Here is a 25,181-nt window from a genome sequence, read left to right as displayed (position 1 = left end):
AGCCGCCTATCCAGGGCATTAGAAACTATCCTCCGTTCTCCCCTACACGTGCACTGCCCTTTTTTTGCCTTCTGCCTGAAGCAGAACAGTTTTGAGCACTTGCACTTTCTTAAACGCTAATAAGAAGAGGCTGCTGTCCCTACTTCACCGGTGGGAAACGGATGCTTGGAAGGATTCTGTGACTTTCCCAAGAGCACACATCACACAGTCTCTAAGTATCTATCCATGAATTACATAATCGTTGCAAAGAGAAAACGGTAAACTTTGGAGAAAACTTGTGCGCATCCCTTTAACCAAGTAATCAAAGTTAACTTGAGCACTAATGACACCTTGTATCTCCTAATACTGTACATAGCATCAGTTCTGTGATATTCCTGCCAAAGCTACTAATCTGGATCTAATCGTGAAGAGATAAATGGCAAACTCAAATTGAGGGACATTCTACAAGATAACTATGCTTTTCAAAAATGCCAAGGCCATGAAAGCATTTATAATATAGAGGGAAAAGGTTGAATGGTGGTTGCCAGAGAACGGAGTGGGGGCGGGGCGGAGGCTGCGGGGAAGAGAATGAGGAGCTGTTTAAAGGGTACAGAAATGAAAAGGAAGACAAAATGTTCTGGAGATGAATGTGGCAATGGTTGCACAATAATGTTAAAGTACTTAATGTTACTGAACTGTACACTTAAAATGGTTAATTTTGTTAAGTACATTTTACCCCAATAAAAAATAAATACATAAAATAAGAAAGTTATGTTATCTGAAAAACGTTAAACATCATTTGTATTTCATTTTCCTGAATGGTGTTCATATTCTTTGCCCATTTTTTTCTACTATGTTGTCTTCTTTATATATAGATAGAAAGGGAGGGGGAGGTGATGGGCCTGTTGCCTGTAACATTAGTTGCAATATATTATTCCCATTTATTGTATGTCTTTGACTTTACTCATGGTATTACAAGTTTAACATGCGGAATACTTTTTTAATGTAGTTGAATGTATAATTTTTTTGGCTTCTCAATTTTGAGTAATAGCTAGACCTTCTCAACTCCAAGATGTCTCAATGATTTTACGTTCTTCAGAGTTTGAGAATCATGCTCAGACATCTGTCTTGCCCATTAGAATGTGCTCTTCTCAAAGAGAGGGATAAAAGTCGAATCATCTGTGTCCCCAAGGAGCCCACTATGCCTGGCACAGTGTAAAAGCTTAAGATATGCTGTTTAATAAATAAATTCTAATTGAGCCAAACCACCCTGTTCTCCTAAGCAATGCGAAGAATCTTCTGGTTCATGGGGCCATTCTCCCATTTCTTTCCTCCACCCCTATCCCCCATCTTCCACCCCCACCCCTTTGGCAGATATTCTCTGTCTTTGGCCTGTGGTTATCTTTGTCTTTATTGTGTACAAGGTCCATGATGCATCAGGTGTTTGTCAGTGCCAGACTGCTTCTGAGTCATCCATTAGTCTATCATGAGACACTAAGCACACGATGAACGTTCAATAAATATTTGAGGTGTGAATGTCCAAGGGAGGGGCTGTAACTCTTTCCCTCAACTTTCTCCCTGAAGTATTTGTTTATATTTTTCTTCTGGTTCTCAGTCTGTCTTAAAGTTTAGCAATCTGTGTTTCTGTCTCCACACCCTGCTCTTTCCCTTAAATCCTTTGCACTGATGTTTCCTTGGCCTGGGGCAGGGGAGGGGAGGGTGTTCCTCCCCAGGACTACAAAAGACTGAGTTCTGGGCCCAGGCAGAATGCCATAGACTCAATGTTTGTGCCTCCCTCCCCACCCCATGATTCCCCACCCCCCCGACCCCCACCACCCCGAAAGCCATGCTTATGTTGAGACCTAATATCCAACATGATGGAATTTGGAGGTGGGTTTTGGGATGTGGGATTAGTTGTCCTTACAAAAGAGACTCCCTTGCCCCTCCACCAGGGGAGGACACAGAGAGAAGAGGGCTGTCTGTAAACTAGGAAGTTGGTCCTCACCAGACCCTAATCTGCCAATGCTTTGATCTTGGATTTGCCAGGCTCTAGAATTATGAGAAATAAATTTCTGTTGTTTATAAACCATTAATCCATGATATTCTTTTATAGCAGCCCAAATAGACTAAGTCACTCCAGGGCTTCAAAAGATTGGCTTCTCATCAGTCAGGATTTAGCTGAAAGTTTACCTCCCCTCATACCTTCCTAAACCCAAGGCCAATCTAGCTCTCCAGCCATTTGCTATCATATCACTTTGTTTTGTTTTCTTCCAGTACTTCATTATCTAAAATTATTTTGTTTATTTGCATACTTGTTCATGGTCAGATTCCCCCCCCCCATTAATATCAGCACCTTGAAGTGTGGGACAAGGCAACCTTGTTTCCTGGTATATTCTCAGCCCTAGGAAGGCTGGCACATATGAATAATGATTGCCTGGGAGCTCCTCCAAGGAAGGATTTAGATCTAAATAATAATGATGATGATGATGATTATAATTATAATAGTTATTTATTGAGCCTGACGAATGTACTAAGCTCTACTGCAAGTACATTTCACGATTATCTCCATCTGTCAGTTCCAACTGAAGCTTGGAGGAATTATGTCACACAGCTAGTGTTAGACTGCTGATTTTCAAAATATTGTACCTAAGTAGCCACAGCTTCAGCATCACCTAGGAATTTCTTAGAAATACATTTTCTTAGGCTCCACCCCAGACATAGAGTCAGAAACTCTGGGGTGGAGCCCAGCAACCTGAATTTTAGCAAACCCTCCAGGTGATTCTGATGTACTCACTGGTGTGAAAAATCCAGCACTAAAAGAAAGGTGAGTTTGGACTCTTTTAAAAAAATGCATTATTGCCCTGACCAGTGTAGCTCAGTTGCTTGGGCAGCATCCACAAAGCAAAAGGTCTCTGGTTTCATTCCCAGTCTTATGCCTGCATTGCAGGTTCAGTCCCTCGTCAGGGTGCATAAGAGAGGCAACTGAGTGATGTTGCTCTCTCACATCGATGGTTCTCTCCCTTTCTTTCTCCCTCCATTCTCCTTTCTCTAAAAATAAATAAATAAAATCTTTTTTTTAAGCTGCATTATTGAGATATAATTCACATACCATACAATTCTCACACTTAAGTATACAATTCAGTGGGTTTTAGTATATTTACAGGGTTGTGCAACCATCACCAAAATAAATTGTGATTACATTAATGGATTAGAACATTTTTGTCTCCCCTGAAAGAAACCCTGTACCTATTAACAGTCACTCCCCATTCCCCTCCCATTCCTTAGCCCCAGCCCCAAGCAACCACTGACATATATTCTGCCTTTTTAGTTTTGCCTATTCTAGAAATTTCATACACGTGAATCATAAAAATATATATGTGATCTGTTGTGACTGGCTTCTTTCACTTTGCATATGTTTTCAAAGTTCATCCTTTTTATTGACAAATAATATTCTGTTTATGGATATACCACAGCTTCTATCCATTCACCAACTGATGAACATTTGGGTTGTTTCTAACTTTTGGCTATTATGAATAATGCTAATAAACATTCATGTATAAGTTTTTATATAGACATACCTTTTTATGTCTCTTGGAGATTATATATGCATATCTAGGAGTAAATATCTATTTATCTTTCTTTCTACCTATCTACCAATCTATCTAGGAGTAGAATTGCTGCATCATAGATCTTACCCTCTAAACCACTAAACATTTCAAATAGTATTAGCCTCTGCTATTATTAAATAATTATATTATTAATAACACCAATATTCTCTTCTATTAAGTGTCTTTGTTGCAAAGCCCTTTACTTTTATTATCACAAATCCTCACCTGAATCCTTTAGTACAGGAATCATTATTCCCTGTTTTACAGGGAGAGAAACTGAAGGTCACACATGTAAGGCAACTTGTCTCCACTCCAACAGCTACCGTGGGTGGAGCTAGAGCCACAACCCGCAAGGGCCTGTTTTCTGTGCCCTCTGTGCCTGGTATCACGTCCTCGGCCAAACCCTGTCCCAAAGCTGTCGTAACCTGCCTCCTCCCCGCCTTTCATGCCTTTTCTGGAAGTTAGGCTAGCCTGAAATGCCAAGGGTGAGAACTGTGCACTCAGTCCCCATGCTCTTTTCCCCAGCTGGCTCTGGAGGCCAGGGGAGGGGCTTCCCGGGAGCTGGAAATAAAACGGAGGGAAGGCGGGGCTGAGCAGGGCAGTATTGTAAGGTTAGGGGACTGTGAGGGGGAGGTAAGGAGTTTTTTGTTTTGGGGTGTTTTGTTTGGCTCTTGGAGAGCAGGTGAGGTGGGGCATGGCGGAGTTCTGCTATGGACAGGAAGTGGGAGTGAAGAGTGAGGCCAAAACAAGCAGACTTGGGTAGTGCAAATAGGGGAGAGGGCTTTCACAGGCTAGGCAGGCCTGAGGAGCCCCTTTCCCCAACCTGTTGGAAGGAAGAGTGACTTTACCTGACTGGGGAAGAGGCTGTTCTTCCATGACCACTGCTTGAGGCCCCTTGGGGACTAGGACTGGGGAGAACATCTCAAGGCCAGGCACCCAAGGGCTAGGGGGCAAAGGCAGAAGCAGACACTTGGCTAGGAAGTATTCTGTGAGCCCTGTAAGAAGGCTTTCCACGGAGTGGGAAGCAATGCAGCTGGGGCTTCAAAGCTACAAACATTTAGCCCCTGGCCAGAGGAAGGCATTGCAGGTGGAGGGAACTGCCTGTGCAAAGACTTGGAGCATGCAAGAGCTGGAGCATAGAGGTTTAGGAGATAAACTGGTGGCAGGTGAGCCCAACGCTGTCAGCTAGAGCTGTGCTGTCCAGTATGATTGCTGCCAGAGCCGTAAGACACAGTGGGTATTTAAATTTAAATTAGTTAACATTAAATAAAATTTAATAAATAGATCCTTAGGTATACTAGCAACATTACAAGTGCTCAATCACGAAATGGATAGTGGCTCCAGAAATAGACTAGATCTAGAATGTCTCCTTCATTGCAGAAAGTCCCTTTAGTCAGTGGGAAGCCTCAGGAGGGTTAAGATTGCTCAAGGACCCATGGGAGGGAGCAGGCTTAGACTGGGCTGCCTGGCCTGTGAGGGCTGGACCTGCTAAGGTCCTCTGGACTACAGGTGAGGGAACAGTCCCCAGCAGTGTGAGGTGGTGTGACTCACATCCTGCCAGCATAAAGCGGACTCTGCCCCCAGGAAGAAACTAACCAGGTCAGACCTCTTTAGCCCCAGCTTAGGATCCCTGACCAGTGTGATCAGAGCCAGAGTCAAAGAAACATGGAGTGAGTGGTACTGGGGAGGGTTGAGCAGCTGCTGAGTGGGGCTGAGCCTGGGCACTGAGAGGGTCTCCAGCTTGGTCACAGTTGATGTGCGTGGGGTTGGACAGGAAGAAGGGTTGGGGAAGGTGTTTGTGAGTTGAGAGGGAACCAGAGTGGAGGCTTGCTGGATGGGGGTGGGGTTGTACTGTGTCAAATGATGAGAGAGAGGAAACCCTCCCAGCCCACCTAATGAGATATTTCTACTTTTTCCCCAGGTCTAACACAGTCCAGGTCACGAGGATGGAATATGCCATGAAGTCCCTCAGCCTTCTGCACCCCAAGTCCCTCTCCAGGTGAGGAGAGCCAGTGATGGAAGGGAAGGGGAGTTACCTGTGAGCTGTAGGGCAGAATTTCTCAAATTTCAGTGGCACATAATTCACTTGGGTACCTTAATAAAATGCAGATTCTGATTCAGGATGTCTGGTGTCAACTCAAGGTTTTGTACTTCCAATAAGCCCTCAATGGTGTTAATCCTGGTACACAGCTCCCAGCCACCACCACACTGTGTTTGGTGCTTTCATTCTTGATCTCATTTAAACCTCACCACGACTTTGGGATGTAGGGATTATTATGCCAAATTAATAGATGGGGAAACTGAAACACAGAGTGGATGCTCTCAATCACCTAGCAAATGGGTAGGGGGGCCAGGATTCAGACTTTGGCATGCCTGATTCCAAAACCTAGGTTCCCTCCACTCCTTTGGTTCTACATTGTGTATGTCAGAATTCAAAAATACCTTACACTGATGTCAGCTTTGCCAATTCATCTCACTTTACAGATGAGGAGACTGAGGCCTAGAGAGGAAACTGGAATTGGGGGAATATGGGGTGGGCCTTCTATCACTTTGTGCCTCCTCATGGCCTGAGAACCAGCAGAGTCAATATCACTTGGGAACTTATTAGACATACAAAATCTCAAACCCCACACAGACCTGTGATTCAGAATCTGTGTTTCACCAAGATCTTCAGAGGACTTATATGACCATTAAAGCCTGAGATGCACTGATGTAGCTGACTTTTGAGTAAGATTATCTACAGCAAGCTTGGTAAGTGGTAGGGGAGGAGGAGGAATATAGTAAGCTCAGCTTAGAGGAATAGGAAGCAAGTTACTCTGCTATGGGATAGGGTGAGAGCTGGGAAGCAGCAGAACTTATTCTGATACCCAAACCACCCCCAGGTATGTGGCTGTGAGTACCTCAGTAGTGACCCAGCAGCTGCTGTCGTTACCCAGCCAGGAGGCCCTCAGAGCCCGAGCCTGCAGAGTGAGCACCAAGGACCGGAGTGTGCGGAAGGGCATCATGGCACACAGTCTGGAGGACCTCCTCCATAAGGTGAGTGGTGGTCCTGACCTCTGCACAGCTGAGCCACTGAGACCTTGGCTCAGAGTTGGCCCTGCCAGCTGCCTCTGTCCTCCCGGTCAGGAGCTGGGAGTTCAGCAAGAATAGAGTTCATGGCTTACATGTGAAAAGATTTCCTTTCTGATGCCGGCTTAAATGGGTTGGTAGCGCCTGCTTGGAGTGCTTTTCAACTGATTAGTGGTATTGTCTGTTGATAGGGGGAAAGCAGTATATTGCCTTCCTATACCAACCATCAGTGGTATTTTCAGAGCATATGTATTTTCTTTTTTCCTTTTTATTGACTGATTTGAAAGAGAGAGGATGGGGGCAGAGAAAGAAACATCAATTTGTTGTTCCGCTTATTTATGCATTCATTGGTCAATTCTTGTATGTGCCCTGATCCAGGATCAAACCCACAACCGTGGTGTATGGGGATGATGCTCTAACCAACTGAGCTACCTGGCCAGGGCCCAGAGCATATTTGGAAGGATCCTTAGGTTGCTTTTTCTAGTCGTTCTTAAACTATAGAAATGCCTAGAGTTGGGGAAATGGGCAAGATTTTAGATATTGCCTTCCCCACTCCTCCCTTCAACCAGGGCAGTTCTCCTCAGTCTACCTCCTGTACTGGCCTTCCATGTAAGGCTTTTTAGTGGCTGCGGAAGACTTTCTCCAAACTATGAATCATGTAAGCTTCCAGGGGAGGAAACCAAGGATATACAACTCTTGTGGATGATAGTGACAGCCTTCCCCATTTCCAGGCTCTGTCTCACTTGGTTGGGGTACCTTCTCCCACTGTCCCGCCTATAGCATCATCTATTCTGGCTCCATATTAGTCATGTGCTTCACTGCCCCACTAACTTATCAGCGCCAGTGGGTGGGACCCTGCTCATCTGGAAGTCCAGGTTCTAACACAGATCAGATGTTTGAATTAGGCTTCCATGTACTCGGCTCTTGAGCATATAAAAATCATAGCTGACCTAACCCTCTATTCTAAGTTATCCTCCCCCATTTCTCTGAATTAGGTCCATTCTTCCTGGAAGCCAATTTCTCCTTCCTTTTGAGGCTTCTGGTTGTGCCAGACTACATTTTTTGTGCCTTGAAGCGTAAGTGCTCTTTCACACTTGAGTCTAGACTCTGAGGTTTGGGGAACACCTTATGCATTAAAATGGCCTTGTTAACACATGGCTTCCCAGACTTCTCCCTGAGGCTGATTAGGTCATGGGTGAGGTGCAGGGATTGTCATTTTTACTAGGTTCTTCAGGGGATTCTTATAGCCACTGAGTTTGGGAATTCCTAGTCAGAGCCCTTACTCCAGATGATGCAGGGAGGAATAGCAGTGAGGTTTCAGCTTTCTAAGATTGACCATACATCAGCAGTGAATCTTAACAACAGAGCAGGGAAGACATCCATTTATCTACCTTTCCAAATTTGGCAACAGAACGAGAAGAGCAGAAAAATGAGGGGAGAGAAGATAAGGAGATATGGTTGGCAGAGACCAGGGTATGAAGTCCCTTATTGGCTAAGAGAACAGTTGAGTTTCATGTTAAAAAACAGTAAGACATTGGAGGATTTTCTTAAAACAACAACAACACTCACACACTAATTTTGAAACTATCTCAAACTAACAAAAGTTGCAAGAACAATAAAAGACTTCCTGAGAGAAAGTTGCCAACCTGATGCCTATCATCCTTGGTTTCTTCAATGTGTGTTTCTCCAAACAAGCATATTCTCTATAACCACAATATAACCATCAAAACCAGGGAAAGTACAATATGACATGGCTACTACCATCTGATCTGGAAACTCCATCCAAGTGTTTTCAGTTGTCGCAATATATGCTTTATAACAAAAAGATCCAGGTCAGGATCAACTGCTCTCTTTAATTGTACATTTCTTTAGTCTCCTTCAATCTGGAACAGCTTCTCAATTTCCTTGACTTTCATGGCCTCGACTGTTTTGAAGATTATAAACCAGTTGTTTTGTTTACTTTCCTTTAGTTTAAATTGTCTAATTGCTTACAATTTTGATTTGTCACATTACTGTTTAACTTTGAATATTTGAATGAAAAGGTACCGTCAGGTTTCTCTATATTAAGTTATTATTTTCCCTCTGTGTTAATTATTTTCTAAAGAGGTACTTTCTACTAAGTAAAATCTCATTCTGCATCTAACTTTCACTTTTTTCATTTACTTATATCAAAAAGGACTCAAGAATCCCAATTTAAATAGGATATAAGAATGGTACCAATTATTTACTGGTACTCAAATTGTCCCACCCAGTCTTGGCCAGTGGGACTCCCTTCAGCCAAATTTTTGTGTTGTGCTTTCTGACTTTCTGGCACAAGGTATTGCAGACTCATTTTGTACTTTCCTTGCCCTAACCCTTGAGTTCACCGTTTTTGTTTTTAAGATTTTATTTATTTATTTTTAGAGAGATGAGAAAGAGAGGGAGAAAAACATCTCTTGCCCCCGCAACTGGGGACCTAGCCTGCAACCCAGGCATGTCTCCTGACTGGGAATCAAACTGCTGACCCTTTGGTTTGAGGGCCAGTGCTCAATCCACTGAACCACACCAGCCAGGGCGAGTTCACCATTTTTTTCTAAGGAGATCTGCTTCATTTTAGTGAAGACTGGTATTCGGAAACCAAGATGTGGGAGCTAAATGTATTTGTTGCTATTGGTGTGTTGCTGATCCCAAGCCTTTAATAAAAGATTTTAAGCAGAAAAAATATGTTCTCTAGTGAGTCCAAGTAAGAAAAGTAAGGTGATAATTCTACTATTCCAAGATAACTAATGGCATGGCTTTGAATGTCCTAAATAGTCTATCCTTACATATAACTTACTTAAAAATGAGGTTATGTAGTATGGAGCCTGACTTTTCATCCTATGACATGTCATGGGTCTCTTTACATTTTAAGTAGTATAGTATAAAATTTAGTAAATGCACATTATAGATTATGTACTCTGCCATATGATTTATGTATAGCATTTCTTATAATCATAACCTTGAGGTAATTACAATTATTCTCATTTTCTAGGGGCAGAGGCCAAGTTTATGCACTGGGATTTAAACCCAAACTATCATCTTATATACTTTTATTTTAAGTATGTTTTATTGATTATGTTGTTACAGTAGTTCCAATTTTTTCCCCTTTCCTCCCCTCTGCCCAGTAACCCCTGTCCCTCCAGCAATCCCCCCCCCCTTAGTTCATGTCCATGGGTCGTGCATATAAGTTCTTTGGCTTCATCCTTTCTTATATTATTCTTAACTTCTCCCTGTCTATTTTGTACCAATTGATTATGCTTCTTAATCCCTGCACCATTTCCCCATTTCTCCCCCTCCCGCCTCCCAGCTGATGACCCTCCAAATGATCCCCATATCTATGATTCTGTTACTATTCTGGATTGCTTAGTTGGATTTTGTTTTTATTTTTTAGATTCAGTTTTTGATAGTTGTGAGTTTGTTGTCATTTTAGTGTCCATAGTTTTGATCTTCTTTTTCTTAAGTAAGTCCCTTTGACATTTCATATAATAATAGCTTGGTGATGATGAACTCCTTTAGCTTTACCTTGTCTGGAAAGCACTTCATCTGCCCTTCCATTCCCAAATGATAGCCTTGCTGGATAGAGTAATCCTGGTTGCAGGTCGCCTTTCATCACACTGAATACTGCTTGCCAGTCCCTTTCTGCCTGAAAAGTGTCCTCTGAGAAATAAGCTGATAGTCCTATAGACACCCCTATGTAAGCAACTCTCCTCCTGTCTCTTGTTGCCCCCAGGACTCTGTCTTTATCTTTCACCTTTGGCATCTCAGTCATGATGCGTCCTGGTGTGGTCCCCTATGGGTCCAGCTCGCCCGGGACCCTCCATGCTTCCCAGACCTGTATGTCCATCTCCTTCTCAAAATTTGGGAAGTTTTCCTCATTTTTTTCAATTCTTGCTTCCTCATTCTGCACTGATTGACTGTTTTTTTCTTCCTTATGTTCCAAATCATTGATCTGATCCCAAGTTTCCTTCCCTTCACCATGGGTTTTGTGAGGATTTTCCTTCTTTTCACTTAGCATAGCCTTCACTTCTTCTCTTATGCGTTTGCCATACTCATATCTGTCAAAACTTGAGCATCTTTATCACCAGTGTTTTGAATTCTGCATCTGTTAGTTTGTCTACCTCCTTGTCTGTTAGTTTGGCTATCTCCTCGTCGCTTAGTTCTCCCACTGGAACCTTGACCTGTTCCCCCTTTTGGGCCATACTTCTCTGTTCCTCATTCTGAGAGGCTCTTGTGTTTGTTTGCCTCCGAGTCTGAGGTAGAGCTGTCGCTCCTGTTACGTAAAGGGTGGAGCCTTAGGGATTTGTCAGTACAGGGCGACCTATTTCACCACATTGTGGCGCTGTATGTGAGGGAAAGGTCCGAGAGGGAGCAATGCCTCCTGCCCAGCACTCGCCCCTTTTCCAAGTACTTTTCCCACTTTTGCACCAAACTGGCGCCCCTCTAGCTGCTGCCCTGGCCGTCGTTCCCAGAGTGGGTGGGTCTGCGGACGTTCTAGGACCATGGGACCTTTAAACAAGTGAACTCTGCTGAGAGACCGGCAGTTTCTGTCTCCACCCCAACCCCTACTGTTCTGCACAGTCAGAAGCAATGAGGCTTGATTTTCCCCAGTGCTGGGAACGTGAGCTGCTAGGTCCAGTGAGGAGCTGGGAACACTCCCCAGGTGTCCCTCCTGACTTTAAAACGTGTGACTGTGCTTTCTGCCGGCCTGCCGCTGCTGCCACCGCCACACCACGTCCTCTCCGCCTCGGTTCCGCCCCTCCTACCTGTCTGGATGAGTATTTCTTCTTTATATCTTTGTTTGCTGGACTTCCATGCAGTTTGATTTTCTGGAACTTCTGGTTGTTTCTAGTTTTGAGGTAATTGTATTCCTTCTTTGTTGTGGAGGGAGACGCAGCGTGTCTGTCTACACCGCCATGTTGGCCGGAAGTCATCTTATATACTTTTACATTTAATCATTATGAAGTTTCTAACGCCATACTTGCCTCAACTTTTTGGATGATGAAACTAGTTTAGAGAAATGAGGGGACTTGATTAAGTTCAGAACAATGAAGTAGGGAGCCTAAAATTCAAACCTTGGTCTGTTTAGAGTTGCACTATCCAGTGCAGTAGCTACTAGTTACATGTGGTTACTGAACTCTCGAAATATGTCTAGTTTGAATTGAGATGTGCTTAAGTATAAAGTACATATAGGATTTCAAAAACTTAAAAATGTAAAATCATATACAATTTTATCTTAATTATGTATGAATATTTTACCTTAATTATATATGTGAATTAAATATATTACAAGTAATTTCACTTGTTTTTATTTTAATGTGGCTACTAGAAAAATTTTAATTACATATGTGTGATAAAGAGCATCTATAAAAATCTGACAGCTAGCATTATACTTAATGGTAGAATTCTGAAAGCTTCCCCCCTAAGATCAGGAATAAGATAAGCATGTCTGCTCTTGCCACTTCTATTCAACATAGTACTGGAGGTTCTAGCCAGGGTGATTTGGCAAGATTATAAAATAAAAGACATCCTAATTGGAAAACAAGAAATAAAACTATCTCTATTTGCAAATGACATGATCTTGTATGTTGGAAACCCTAAGGAATACACACTACACAGGTACACACAAAATTACAGCTAGTAAATGAGTTCAACAAAGTTGTAAGATATAAGATCAATGTATAAAAATTAATTGTAATTCCAAAACAATTCAATTTCTAATTGTATCAATAAAAATAAAATATTTAAGAGTAAATTTAATAAAAAGTATAAGACTTACAAATTGAATATTAACATTGTTGAAATAAATTAAATTAAAGAACTACAAAACAACTAAATAATTAAAAGACAAGTGTGCTCAGGGATTGGAAGGTTTAATATTGTTAAGATGGCAATATTCCCCAACTTGATCTGCAGATTCTAGGCAGTCCCCATCAAAATCCCAGCCTCTCGTTTTGTAGATATTGACAAACTGATTTTAAAATTTACATAGAAATACAATGTACTCAAAATAGCCAAACCAATCCTGGAAAAATACAAAGTTGGAGGACCCACATGTCCTGATTGCAAAACTTATTATAAAGATAGCCAATAATCGAGACTCTGTGGTGTTGATATAAGGATAGACACACTCTATTAGTTCACTAGGGCTGCCATAACAAAGTATTACAGACTGGTACTTAAATAACAGAAATTAATTTTCTCTCTAATCCGGAAGTTAGATAAAGGTGATTTCAGGGGTGGCTTATAAATGGCCATTTTCCTGTGCACATGGTCTTCCCTTTCTGTACGTTTCTTGTCCTAATCTTCCCTTCTTTATTATTATTATTATTTTTATTGATTGATTTTAGAGAGAGACAGGAGGAGAGAGAGAGAAACATGGATCCATTGATTGATTCTTTTCTTTAAAGATTTTATTTATTATAGAGATGGGGGAGGGAGGGAGAAAGAGAGGGAAGCATCGATGTGGGAGAGATACATTGATTGGTTGCCTCTTGAATGCCCCCACTTGGGACCTGGCCCACAATCCAGGCCTGTGCCCGGATCAGGAATTGAACCAACCACCTTTCGGTCCACAGACCAGTACTCAATCCACTGAGCCACACCAGTCAGGACTCATTGGTTGATTCTTGTATGTGCCCTGACCAGGGATCAAATCTGCAACCTTGGTGTATCAGAACTACACTCTAACCAACTGAGCTACCCAGCTGGGGCCTCTTCCCTTCTTATAAAGATACCAGTAATATTGGATTAGGGTTTCACCCTAATGACTTAATTTTAAATTACCTCTTTAAAAACCCTACTTCCAAATACAATGCCATTCTGAGGCACTGGTACTTATGTCTTCAGAATATAAATTTTGGGAATATACAATTCAGTCCATAAGACATACAAATCAATGGAATACAATTGAAATTCCAGAAATAAACCCATGTATCTTGTAGGGAACCGCTTTGTGTGGTTTCGGGAACTGTAGCCCAGCCGCGAGCCAGGCCCTTAAGAGGCCTGTAAGACTCGACCAGAAAACCAGGACAGCCAGAGGCAAGCATGGCTCAAAGGCCACTCAGAGGGTTCCCATGGGAATTAGATTTAAAGAATGCATATTATGCTTAGAAGCTTGTTCTGTTTTTCTTATCTCTTAGTTAGCTATGAACAATGTGTAGCATCAAACACCTGGAAAAATGTATGAAGCCATGAGCCTAGTGTCAGTATGGCACCAGGATGTCTAACAGACCCTGACCCAGAATGGTCACTGTGTTCCTTACATTGTTATCTGTAATCAGAAATTGTTAACTGTTAACCCAAGCGTTTGAAGCTGATTGGTAATTTATGAATCCTGACCTTGTATCTCCCAAATACCCTCCTCAATTAAAGGGACTAGGAGGAAACATTCGGGGCTCTTCTCCTCTTGAGAGATTTGCCACCTCTCCTCCTCCCAGACAAAAGACAATGTCCAGGTTACTTCATTGCTTTTCATCTGTGATCTTGAAACCTCTGCTGGACAAGGAGTTTCCACCAAGCTGGGGCATGGGGGACAGCACTCCTCAGTATCTCTCTATGGTCAGTTGATTTTTTAAAGTATATTTTATTGATTATGTTGTTACAGTAGTCACAATTTTTGTCCCTTTGCTCACCTCTGCCCAGTACACCCCTTCCCTCCAGCAGTCCCACCCCCCCTTAGTTCATGTCTATGGGTCGTGCATATAAGTTCTTTGGCTTCACGCTTTCCTATATTATTCTTAACTTCCCCCTATCTATTTTGTATCAACCAATTATGCTTCTTAATCCCTGCACCATTTCCCCATTTCTCCCCCTTCCCCCTCCCAGCTGATAACCCTCCAAATGATCCCCATACCTATGATTCTGTTCCTATTCTGGTTTGCTTAGTTGGATTTTGTTTTAATTTTTTAGATTAGTTGTTGATAGTTGTGAGTTTGTTGTCATTTTAATGTTCATAGTTTAGATCTTCTTTTTCTTAAATAAGTCCTTTTAACATTTCATATAATAGTGGCTTGGTGATGATGAACTCTTTTAGCTTTACCTTGTCTGGGAAGCACTTTATCTGCCCTTCTATTCTAAATGATAGCTTTGCTGGATAGAGTAATCTTGGCTGTAGCTCCTTGCTTTTCATTACATTGAATACTTCTTACCTGCAAAGTTTCTTTTGAGAAATCAGCTGATAGTCTTATAGGCACCCCTTTGTAGGTAACGCTCTGCTTTTCTCTTGCTGCTTTTAAGATTCTCTCTTTATCTTGAACCTTTGACATTTGAATGATGATGTGTCTTGGTGTGGTCCTCTTTGGATTCAGCTTGTTTGGGACTTTCTTTGCTTCCTGGGCTTGTACGTCTTATTTCTTTCGCCAAATTAGGGAAGTTTTCCTTTATTATATTTTTCACATAAGCTTTCAATTTCTTGCTCTTTCTATTCTTCTGGCACCCCTGTGATTCAGATGTTGGCACATTTAAAGTTGTCCCAGAGGTTCCTAAGCCTCTCCTAATTTTTTTTCAGTTCTTGTTTCCTCATTCTGTACTGGTTGACTGTTGTACAAAACTAAGTCAAAATAGATTAAAGAATGTAAACTATAAAACCGTTAGAAGAAAACATAGGTATAAGTCTTCATGATCTTGGTTTCTTAGATATGGTACCAACGCACAAGCAATCAAAGGGAAAGAATAGGAGAATATTTGCAAATCACATATCTCATAAGGGTCTAGTATCAAGAATATATAAAAAACTCTTGTAACTCAACAATAAAAAGACAACCTAATAAAAATATGCAAAGGTTCAAGTGTACGTTTCTGTAAAGAAGATATAGAAATGGCTAACAACACATGAAAATATATTCAACATCTTTGTCATTGGGGAAATGCAAATCAAAACCACTTCATACCTACTAGTCTGGCTAAAATTAAAAAGACAGACAATAACAAGTGTTGATGAGGTTGTGGAGAAATTGGAATCCTCATACATTTCCTGTGGGAATATAAAATGATGCAGCTGCTTTTGAAAGCAATTTGGTAGTTCTTAAAAAAGTTAAAAGTGAGGTTAATTGTATGACTCAACAATGTCACTTCTAGACATATACCCAGGAAAATAAGAAACATATGTTCACCCAAAAACTTATACACGAATGTTCATAATAGCATTATTTATGATACTCAAAAAATGGAATCAACTAAATGTCTAGCAACTGATGAATCAGCCCTGGCTGGTGTGGCTCAGTGGATTGAGCACTGGTCTGTGAACCAGAAGGTCACTGGTTTGGTTCCTGGTCAGGGCACATGCCTGTGTTGCAGGCCAGGGCATGCGAGAAACAACCAATTGATGTATCTCTTGCACACTGATGTTTCTCTCCCTTTCTTTCTCCCTCCCTTCCTCTCTCTAAAAGTAAATAAATAAAATTTTTTAAAAATGATGAATCAATTAAAAATGTGATATATCTAGTCCTGACCGAATGGCTTGGTTGGAGCGTTATCCTGTGCATCAGCTCTGTAGCTGCATGAGGTTGGCAGAAGCATCACTGACCTTGTTGCTCAGGTCCGGGACACCCTGATGCTGGCGGACAAGCCCTTCTTCCTGGTCCTGGAGGAAGATGGCACAGCTGTAGAGACAGAAGAGTATTTCCAGACCCTGGCAGATGACACGGTGTTCATGGTCCTCCAGAAGGGGCAGAAATGGCAGCCCCCAACAGAGAAGGTGAGGTGCCACCTGTGGAGGGAGAAGATTGGGAGTCTGGAAGAAGTCCTTGAGGGGTGCCAACCACATGCTTGTCTTGATGCAGGACTCTAGGTACCAACTCTCTCCCTCTCGTAAGCCTGCCAAGAAGATCGATGTGGCCCGTGTAACTTTTGACCTGTACAAGGTGAACCCACAGGACTTCATTGGCTGCCTGAATGTAAAGGCGACTCTCTATGGCACATACTCCCTTTCCTACAATCTGAACTGCTATGGGGCCAAGCGCATCGTGAAGTGAGTGTACTGGGATTAGCTGGGGTCAGGGTGGGTATGCAGCAGTGGAAGAGTCCCTGTCTGCTCACATGGACCTCAGTCTTTTAGGGATAGGAACTGGTATTGATGCTGACAAGGCAAGACAGCATTTGTCCAGAACTTACACTGAAATATGCTTTAGATTTCACTGATGTATGCCAAAGGGGTATACATACTCCCCCAAATAGAACCAGAATATATTTAGTGTTTCTAATTTTCTTCCACTATAACAATTATTTTTCTTCACTTAAAATAGTAAGTTTTCCTAAACAGTTAAAAATAAACACATGTCAAAGATTTTTTGAGGCCCTGACCAGGTAGCTCAGTTCGTTATTGTCATCCCGATATGCCAAGGTTGTGGGTTTGATTCTCTGTCAGGACACATGCAGGAAGCAACCCACGAATGCCTAGATAAGCAGAACAACAAATCAATGTTTCTCTCTCTTTTCCCCTCCCTCCCTCCTTCCCTTCCCCTCTCACTCTCTAAAAAAATCAAATCAATTTAAAAAGTTTTGTAAAAGGTTTTATTTAACTAATGAGAGAACCAGCAAGAAGGTATAACCAGTTCAAAGGATAATTCAGAACCCCACCTATATACAGGTCCATCAGTAATGCTGAAATAAATTTATAGAGACAAAATTGGAATTTTCCATAGAGGTGGGAGGGGTGAAATAATTGTCTCTCCATAGGACAGAATTAATTTGCATGTCTGTGGACAGACAACAGCCATTTGTATTGTCTAATGACCTTTTAAAAACTTTTTACTTTACTTTTGAAAGTCCTAGTCAAATATCATAGAGAACATGAGAATATGTTAAATCATAAGAGGAGGAATGTTATGGTAGTGTTTCCCAAATGTGGCTACCCCAGGGGTGCTCTATGGCATTTTTACCCCATTAGATGGATGTAGCCACTGAGACAGAGGCCATCCAATCAGTCCAGAGCCACAAAGCTAGGGAGCCTGACATCTTGCCTGTTTCTTCTGAAGATTCCACTCTTCTCCAGTTGCTTCATTTAGTATTTACTGAGTACCCACTGTGTTCCTGGCCCTATGCTGTAAGCTAAAGAACAAGATGTCAGAACAAGCTCCATAAGGGCAAGAATTTGTGTTGCCTCCAGTACTTTGATGAATGCTGGCAGATAGCAGTAATTCAAATAATTATAGAATGAATGAAGACACATATGACTATTGTTCTCAGGGAACTTCTGAGAAGTCCTGCTCAGGGTCTCCAGAGTTCTGCCATATGTAGCTGGCACATATCAGACCTTCTTGGCTTTCTGACTTTGTTCTCTGCACACCCAATCTGCAGGTGAGGGACCTGAGGCTGCATGGTTCTACTTGCCAGAGATGACACTCAGTGGCGGGCTTGAGCCTGATTCTATGGCTAGAAGTTCCATTTCCTCCTATACCATATAATGCCCTCTCTTGTTCTGGGCTTGCTCTCAGTAGTTCACAGATTTCGAAGTCTAGAGCAAGACATTTTAGTCCATTTAGGGGAAGTGGGACTCTCAGTACTAAAGTTAGGAGAAATCTTGGTGTCAAAAAAACAGTTGTAAGCTGCAGTCAGTGTAGTGACCTGGTGTTGTTGGCTAATTGTTGGGTTTTTAATTGTGCTAGAATATACATCACATAAAATTTACCAATGTAACTACTTGTAGGTGTACAGTCCAGTGACATTCACAGTGTTGTGCAACCATCACCACTATCCATTTCCAGAACATTTTCATCATCCCCAACTGAAACTCTGTACTCTTTAAACATGAACTCCCCTCTCTCCCTACCTTTAGCCTCTGGTATCCTCTGTTCTACTTTCTTTCTTTCTTTTTTTTAAACATTCTTTTTAAAAAATATATTTATTTATTTGTTTGTTTGTTTGTTTTTTATTTTTAGAGAGAGGAGAAAGGAGAAAGAGAGGGAGAGTAACATCACTGTGTGGTTGCCTCTCACTCGCGCCCCCAACTGGGGACCTGATGTGCAACCTAGTCATGTGTCCTGACTGGGAATTGAATCAGCGACACTTGGCTTGCAGGCCATTGTGTTCTACTTCCTATCTCTGTTAATTTACCTATTCTACAGCCCTCATACAAGTGGAATCATACAAGACTTGTCTCATTTTACTTAGCATAATGTTTTCAAGTATCATCCATGTTATAACATGTCAGAATTTCATTCCTATTTATGGCTGCACAACTGGTTTTAAGCCTCATTTCTGTAATTTGAGAAACGGGTGTACATCTCAGATATAACCTTTATATTTTTAAAGTATTTTTATGTGTAGGTGTTTATGGTTCTAATTGTCTTCCTGTCCCCTTTACCTCAACCATCATTTATTAAATGAAGGTTAATAGATGACAAGTTTTAATATCATCCAGGAAGTATTTATTTTCCTTTTGTTTTCCCTTCCCTGATACCCACAAGGACTGACACCCCTAGTGACTCTCACCTATCTCTTCTACAGATTTGGCTAAGAACTTGGTTAAAGTAGCCGAGCATTCAACCAGCTACTCTTGACCCCTTACTCTTCTACATATCAGGCCCCATGTTAAGTGATGTATGTTATTTCAACCTCCTAACCCTGTGTGGGATCAAAATGTTATCTTCATATCCAGCACTCTGAAAATTAGCTCGACTACAAATGACTTGGAAAGACCTCAGAGTCTAGAACAGATATTGTGAAGGGTGGAGTTACAATCTTCATGTTTTGTAGATCAATATGGCTGGTCCAAAGTAGTATTACAAAAATATAAGGCCTTGTTAAATGAGCTTGAATTTTGGACATCTCAATTAAGGTACAATTGAAGGTAATACCTGTAGACCCTTTCCCATTTGCTGGGGGAAGGCAGCATCTGTTTCTGTTTGCTCATGACTCTATAACTTATGAAATTATTATGGGAACATGGGGGAGGAGCATTTAGGAGATGCAGGCAAGGGTTTTCTCTGTGCTTGACTCTACTACCTTCTCATTCCACCCAGGGAAGCTCTTCGCTGGGCCCTTTTAAGCATGCAGGCCACAGGCCACGTGCTGCTCGGCACCTCCTGTTACATGCAGCAGCTTCTGGATGCCACAGAGGGCGAACAGCCTCCCAAGGGCAAGGCCCCATCCCTCATCCCCACCTGTCTGAAGATGCTGCAATGAAGGCCCTAGTCTCTGGAGGCCTTCTCCTGCCAAGGACTAGACTGGAGACTCCATGCTCAGCTGGTAGCACCCACAAGCCTGGCAGTTAAAGAGGTTCTTACCTCCCTACATCTCCCTCATCCCACAGGACTATGAAAGTGGAAGCAGAGGGAAAGGCTGGAAACCTGGGGTGAGCTGGCCAAAGGCAAACTGAGGGGTTTTGGCCTGGCCCAGCTCCTTCCTGTCCAAGGTAGCTTAGCTGACCAAGACTGGTCACCAACAGGCTAGGCAGGAAGTCTGCCCCTCAGTCTTCACATACTGTACTTCCATCACACTCCCTACCTCCTGGCCACCGTCCCTAATTCTCCTGAGTGAATTGTCAGGCCCACTAGTGTATGATATTAGAGAGTTCACAATAAATGATTTACACTGATACATCTTCTTTGCCTGTGTTCTTTGGGGATGAGGGTGGGGTTCTATCTGGAAGTTTGGAAAGGTCTAAGGGAACAGAGGAATCAATTGTAAAACCATTCCCCAAAATATGGGGTTATAGGAAATAGCATTCCCCCCCCAAAAAAAAAATTGCAGTTGATTTTGGAACTAATGTCTACTTAACCAGAAACTTGAGTAAACCATATAATCCATACACTAAATAACAATTTACAATATAAATTTGCCTATCAGAAGGGCTTTGATTGGCAGGGTGAGATTAAGGCACTCCTCCAACTTCTCACTGTTGCACTTTATAACAACCTTTTAAGTGTTTAGGTGGTAAAGCACTAACCAAGTTGTAACACAGCTCTCCATCAATGCCTTCCCTAGCTTGCTAGGCAGTTCAGAACTTTCAGCCTCAGAATTTAAAATGGCTGTTAGGCAGTCACAGAGAATATTAATTTCTCATCAGTGTGAGCTGGCATTTTTCAATATAGGGCAACTCAAAACAAGCAAGAAAGGCTAGGTTTGCAGATGACTGTGCTTTAGTCTGTAACTCTAAGATTCAAAAATGTGTCATTTCTGACCCTCACTTAAAATCTGTTGTGTTTATTAAGAACAAAGACAGCCCTAACTGGTGTGGCTCAGTGGGATGGACCTCATACCGCACACTGAAAGACCACTGATTTGATACCCAGTCAGGGCACATGCCTTGGTTGCTGGCCAAGTCTCTGGTTGGGGGCGTGTAAGAGGCAACCAATCGATGTTCCTCTGACACATCAATGTTTCTCTCCTCTCCCTCCCTTCCCCTTTCTCTAAAAATAAATCTTTAAAAAAGAAAAGAAAGACAAAAACCTTGATTACCAAAGATAGAGTTGGAGAGTTAATACTGGCAGCTGACCCATACATACCCTGCCCCCATGTGTGGGAGGAGCTGCCAGAGCTAGCAGAAAAACATTTTCTATTCTGGGCTTTCCCGCTCTTACAGTTATGGCTGGAGGCCTGGGTCAATGCCATCCTGGCTTCATGGGGTGGGCCTTCTCACATGGAGGCACAATGTCTGTATCAGCATAGAAGCTGTTCCTGGTCACCCTTGGCTGGGGCTGGGGCCTACCTGCTCCTCCTATAAAGTTAGTTATACACTGAGTTGGACTGGGGATGGCAGATGCTTGGAATTTGTCCCCACTTCCCCTCCACCTGAATTGAGTTTCACAAGTGAGTCTTGAGTGACTGACTCTTGGCACTGAGCTGTCCCAGCCCAGGAAAATAAGTTCTTCCTTTTCTTCAAGGAGCTTGGAGTGGTACCAGCAGTGGACAGTGAACAGGAGAGGGCAGGCTTTGATGAGGCTGGGACATGTGCAGGGAAAATTTCAAAGAGTGTGGGAACTCAAGCCTCAATGGGGCCTGTGGCTCATCCCAGGTAGGGGAATGGCCTATTTTGGGCCAAGTGTGGTAGTGAAGAAGAGGTCTGCTGCAATTAAAACGGGCTTTGTCCCAGCTACTCTGCCTTAGTCTTTCCATCTTGCTCAAGCTGTTCCTTATAAATGCACAGGAGACCTTCAGAAGAAGGATTCTAAAATACTGTGGGGCCTTATGACAAAGCATAATGTCCAAGCCCAAAACAAGATAAAACCACCTGCATTCTTTCTGAATTTTTTGTCAGTACTGTCTATTTGCCCACATCTATTTAAAAGTTACCCTGGCTGGTTTGGCTCAGTGGATTGAGCGGCCTGCGAGCTAAGTGTCGCTGGTTCGATCTTCCAGTCAGGGCACATCAGAGAAGGAAAACTCTGACTCCAAAAAACCTCCGCTGCCTTGCGGCATACCTCTTCAGGGGAAAGGCTAAGGGAGTAAACCCAGACAGAAAATCCGGAGCCGGAGTCCCTAAGGCGGTTTGACGTTGTAGTCAACACCGGCAACTCCTGCGGCGCACCTGAAGCCAAGCTGTATTGACTCCGTTTTTCCCTTGGATCCTTCAGCTGCGAAGAGAGGAGGGGTCTGCTGCATGGGCAACAGCAGACCCTCCATATCACCCTGCCCAGGCTCTGTAGCTTCAGCTCCACTGGAGAGGACACTCCAGCGTCATCGCAAGATGTCGATTCAACACGGGAGGAGACAGATACCGTGTCACTCCCGAGTCGGACTGCACAGCCATTCTCGGCGGTGCAGATAGACTCTTAAGAAGCTACACCATCGTCTCTCGAGACGGACGGCTGCCGACGATTTAAAAGTTGATTATTTAAATCATTGAATTAGAAATAGTGTTTTTAATTTTTCATAATTTTTAAATTGTTTTTCCATTACAGTTGTCCCACTATTTCCCCTCATTGCTTCCTCCCACCCAGCCCACCCCTTCTCACACAGTCAATCCCCACCCCGTTGTCCAAGTCCATGGGTCATTTATACTAGTTCCTTGATGAGACCCTTCCCTTTCTTACCCCACTTCTCTCCCTCATCCCACCCCTTAAAAATAAAGTTTCTTGAAGTAGAACTTACATACAATAAAATTCACCTTTTTAAGATATATAGTTCAATTAAATTTGGGAAAATTTATACAATATGCAACCACCATTTCCAGCATGCCAAAAAGCTCCCTTATATTCCTTTTGAGTCAGTCCCCATTTTGCCACCCACCCCAAGCCCCTGGCATCCAGCTGCTTTTCTGCCAATACAGTTTGCCTATTCTAAAATGTCATGTACACAGAATCACACAGTCTTTTAAGAAAATTTAGTTTTACCTATTTTTATTTTAAAAAATTTTTATTATTTAAAAAATTTATGAATCTTAGTTTTTCATACCTTAAATTTTTAAACCGTGTGTGTGTGTGTGTGTAGAAGAAATATATCGATGAGATTAAAAAACTTTAAAAAACTTACAAAGGGAAAAAATATTTATTCACCTTCTCACCTCTGATTCCTTCTCCAGAAGCAACCACCATCTTGTTTTTGTGTGTCCTTTAAAAAATGCAGGAGTATATAAGTATAATAAATATACATAAATTTCATACACATATATAGTCATGGACTTACACAAACCTAGATGGTATAGTCTACTACATACCCAGGCTATATGGTATAGCCTATTGCTCCTAAGCCATAAGCTTGTGTAACATGTTACTTACAAAACAACAGGAGATTAAATCAAGCACAAGATAAAATGATACAATTAAGAGACACAGTAAGCATGAGATGTATAAGGCTGCTGGTATAACATGGCATACTGTTTTATAGCAAACTTTTTTAAAAATAATTTTTCTTTTTTTTCTTTAGATTCTGTTTATTTATTTAGTTATTTTTAGAGAGAGAGGAAGGGAGGGAGAAAAAGACGGAGAGAGAGAGGGAGAGAAATAATGTGAGAGAAACATCAATCGGTTGCCTCCCACATGCCCCCAGTCAGGAACCTTGGCCACAACCCAGGCATGTGCCCTGACCAGGAATTGAACTGGTGACATTTCGGTTCACAGGCCAGTACTCAATCCACTGAGCCACACCACCCAGGGCCAAACTTTTTTTTTTAATAAGTAAAAAGAGTACACTCTAAAGAAATGCTTAAAAAGTATAGTATAGTGAATACATACACTAGTCCCATAGTCATTTATTACCATTTTCAAGTATTATGCACTGCACATAATTTTATGTGCTATACTTTTATGCAACTGGCAGTGCAGTAGATTTGTTGACACCTGCATCACCAAAAACACATGAGTAATGCCTCGTGTTATGACATTATGACAGCTACAATGTCACTAGGCAATAGGCATTTTTCATCTCCATTAGTCTTATGGGACCACCATCACATGTAGTCTGTAGTTGACCAAAATGTCACTATGTAGCACATGACTGTATATATACTGTATATGCATATTCAAATCACACTGCCCTTCACTTTTCCTTTTTGACTTAATATTTTCTGGAGATTGATTAATATCGCCACATATAGATCTATACATACATTCCTTAATGACCGAATGATATGGATATGCTACAATTGATTTAGCCATCCCTCTGTAGAGGGATTTAGGTTAATTTGAAGTCTTTTGCTAATGCAAACAATGAATTCAGAGTTATAGTGCTCTTAGTAAATAAATAAAACAATGTATAGGTTGGATGTTAACTTTTCCATACTTGTAATTACAGGATACCATCCATTTTGTCGCCCCCCCTCCCCCAAATCATTTCTCCTGTGGTTCTCTCCCTCTGCCTCCTGGTGAATTTGTAGAAGTTTTTCACAACCTGTCAATCACAGCCCATGCTTGGACAGCTTCTCTGACTTCACCTGTCTCTTCACTTTTCTCTCCTTACAATCTGCACAGGGTTTAAAAACAAGGTGTGTTGTGATGCTGTGATCTGAACTGTGTCCACTTGTTTGAACTTCTTGTGGGTAGTGCCTGGGCCTTGCTGATCTGAGTTTCCAGCTTACAGATGCCCGGGCCTGGAATACAGTTAGCATTCAAAAAATGTTGAATGGGGTGATGTATTAGTCATTTCCTCTCTAGAGCTAATCACAGGACAATTTTTGTTTCCAGTTTTGAGATTTGTTTTGTTTTTGCTTTGATCAATAATGCTGGCCTTTTTCTGCTTTTCGATTATGCACCAGGCTGTTCTTCCAAGGAAGTTTACTGGTCCAAAGGGTGTGAATCCCCGCTGCCATTTGCCTTACGATAATGTCCATAACAGTGGCTTTTTGAAGTCCGAAGGCTCCTGAGAATTGGAATGGTAATCAGAAAACTTTAACCTTTCGTCCCGGTTTTGTCCTGAGACAGCTTTTCTGACCCTGAGAAATCCCTTCCCTCTTCTGTGCCTCAGGTTCCCTAAAAGCACAGAAGTAAATCTGTGTCTTTTCTTCCAGGGCTAAGGCAAAGTTTTGCCTTCTCTACGCCCTAAAGCCCCACCTTTTGCTATTCTGATTGACAGTCAATCTGACCAATCAGCGTGCTGTGGACGAGCTGGGAGTTGGGGCTGTCTTCTGAGCAC

General features: G+C 42.1%; 1 protein-coding gene across 2 annotated transcripts; it reads left to right on the top strand.

Moving 5' to 3' along the window:
• Nucleotides 1-4,121: 4,121 nt before the first annotated feature.
• Nucleotides 4,122-20,210, top strand: CIDEC (cell death inducing DFFA like effector c). Of its 2 annotated transcripts, none has more exons than XM_090284140.1 (6): nucleotides 4,122-4,220; nucleotides 5,509-5,586; nucleotides 6,470-6,623; nucleotides 16,210-16,368; nucleotides 16,454-16,641; nucleotides 19,634-20,210. In XM_090284140.1, exons 2-6 carry the CDS (start codon nucleotides 5,534-5,536, stop codon nucleotides 19,794-19,796), a joined length of 717 nt encoding a protein of 238 aa, XP_090140266.1. In that variant the 5' UTR covers nucleotides 4,122-4,220; nucleotides 5,509-5,533; the 3' UTR covers nucleotides 19,797-20,210. The 2 variants fall into 2 exon arrangements, with proteins under 2 accessions (XP_090140266.1, XP_090140265.1); XM_090284139.1 differs by lacking the exon at nucleotides 4,122-4,220 and adding an exon at nucleotides 5,170-5,257.
• Nucleotides 20,211-25,181: the final 4,971 nt, after the last annotated feature.

Source organism: Furipterus horrens, unplaced genomic scaffold (assembly GCF_987537825.1).
Source record: "Furipterus horrens unplaced genomic scaffold, mFurHor1.1.pri manual_scaffold_7, whole genome shotgun sequence".
Taxonomy (NCBI): Eukaryota; Metazoa; Chordata; class Mammalia; order Chiroptera; family Furipteridae; genus Furipterus; species Furipterus horrens.
This window is presented reverse-complemented; position numbering and strand designations above follow the sequence as displayed.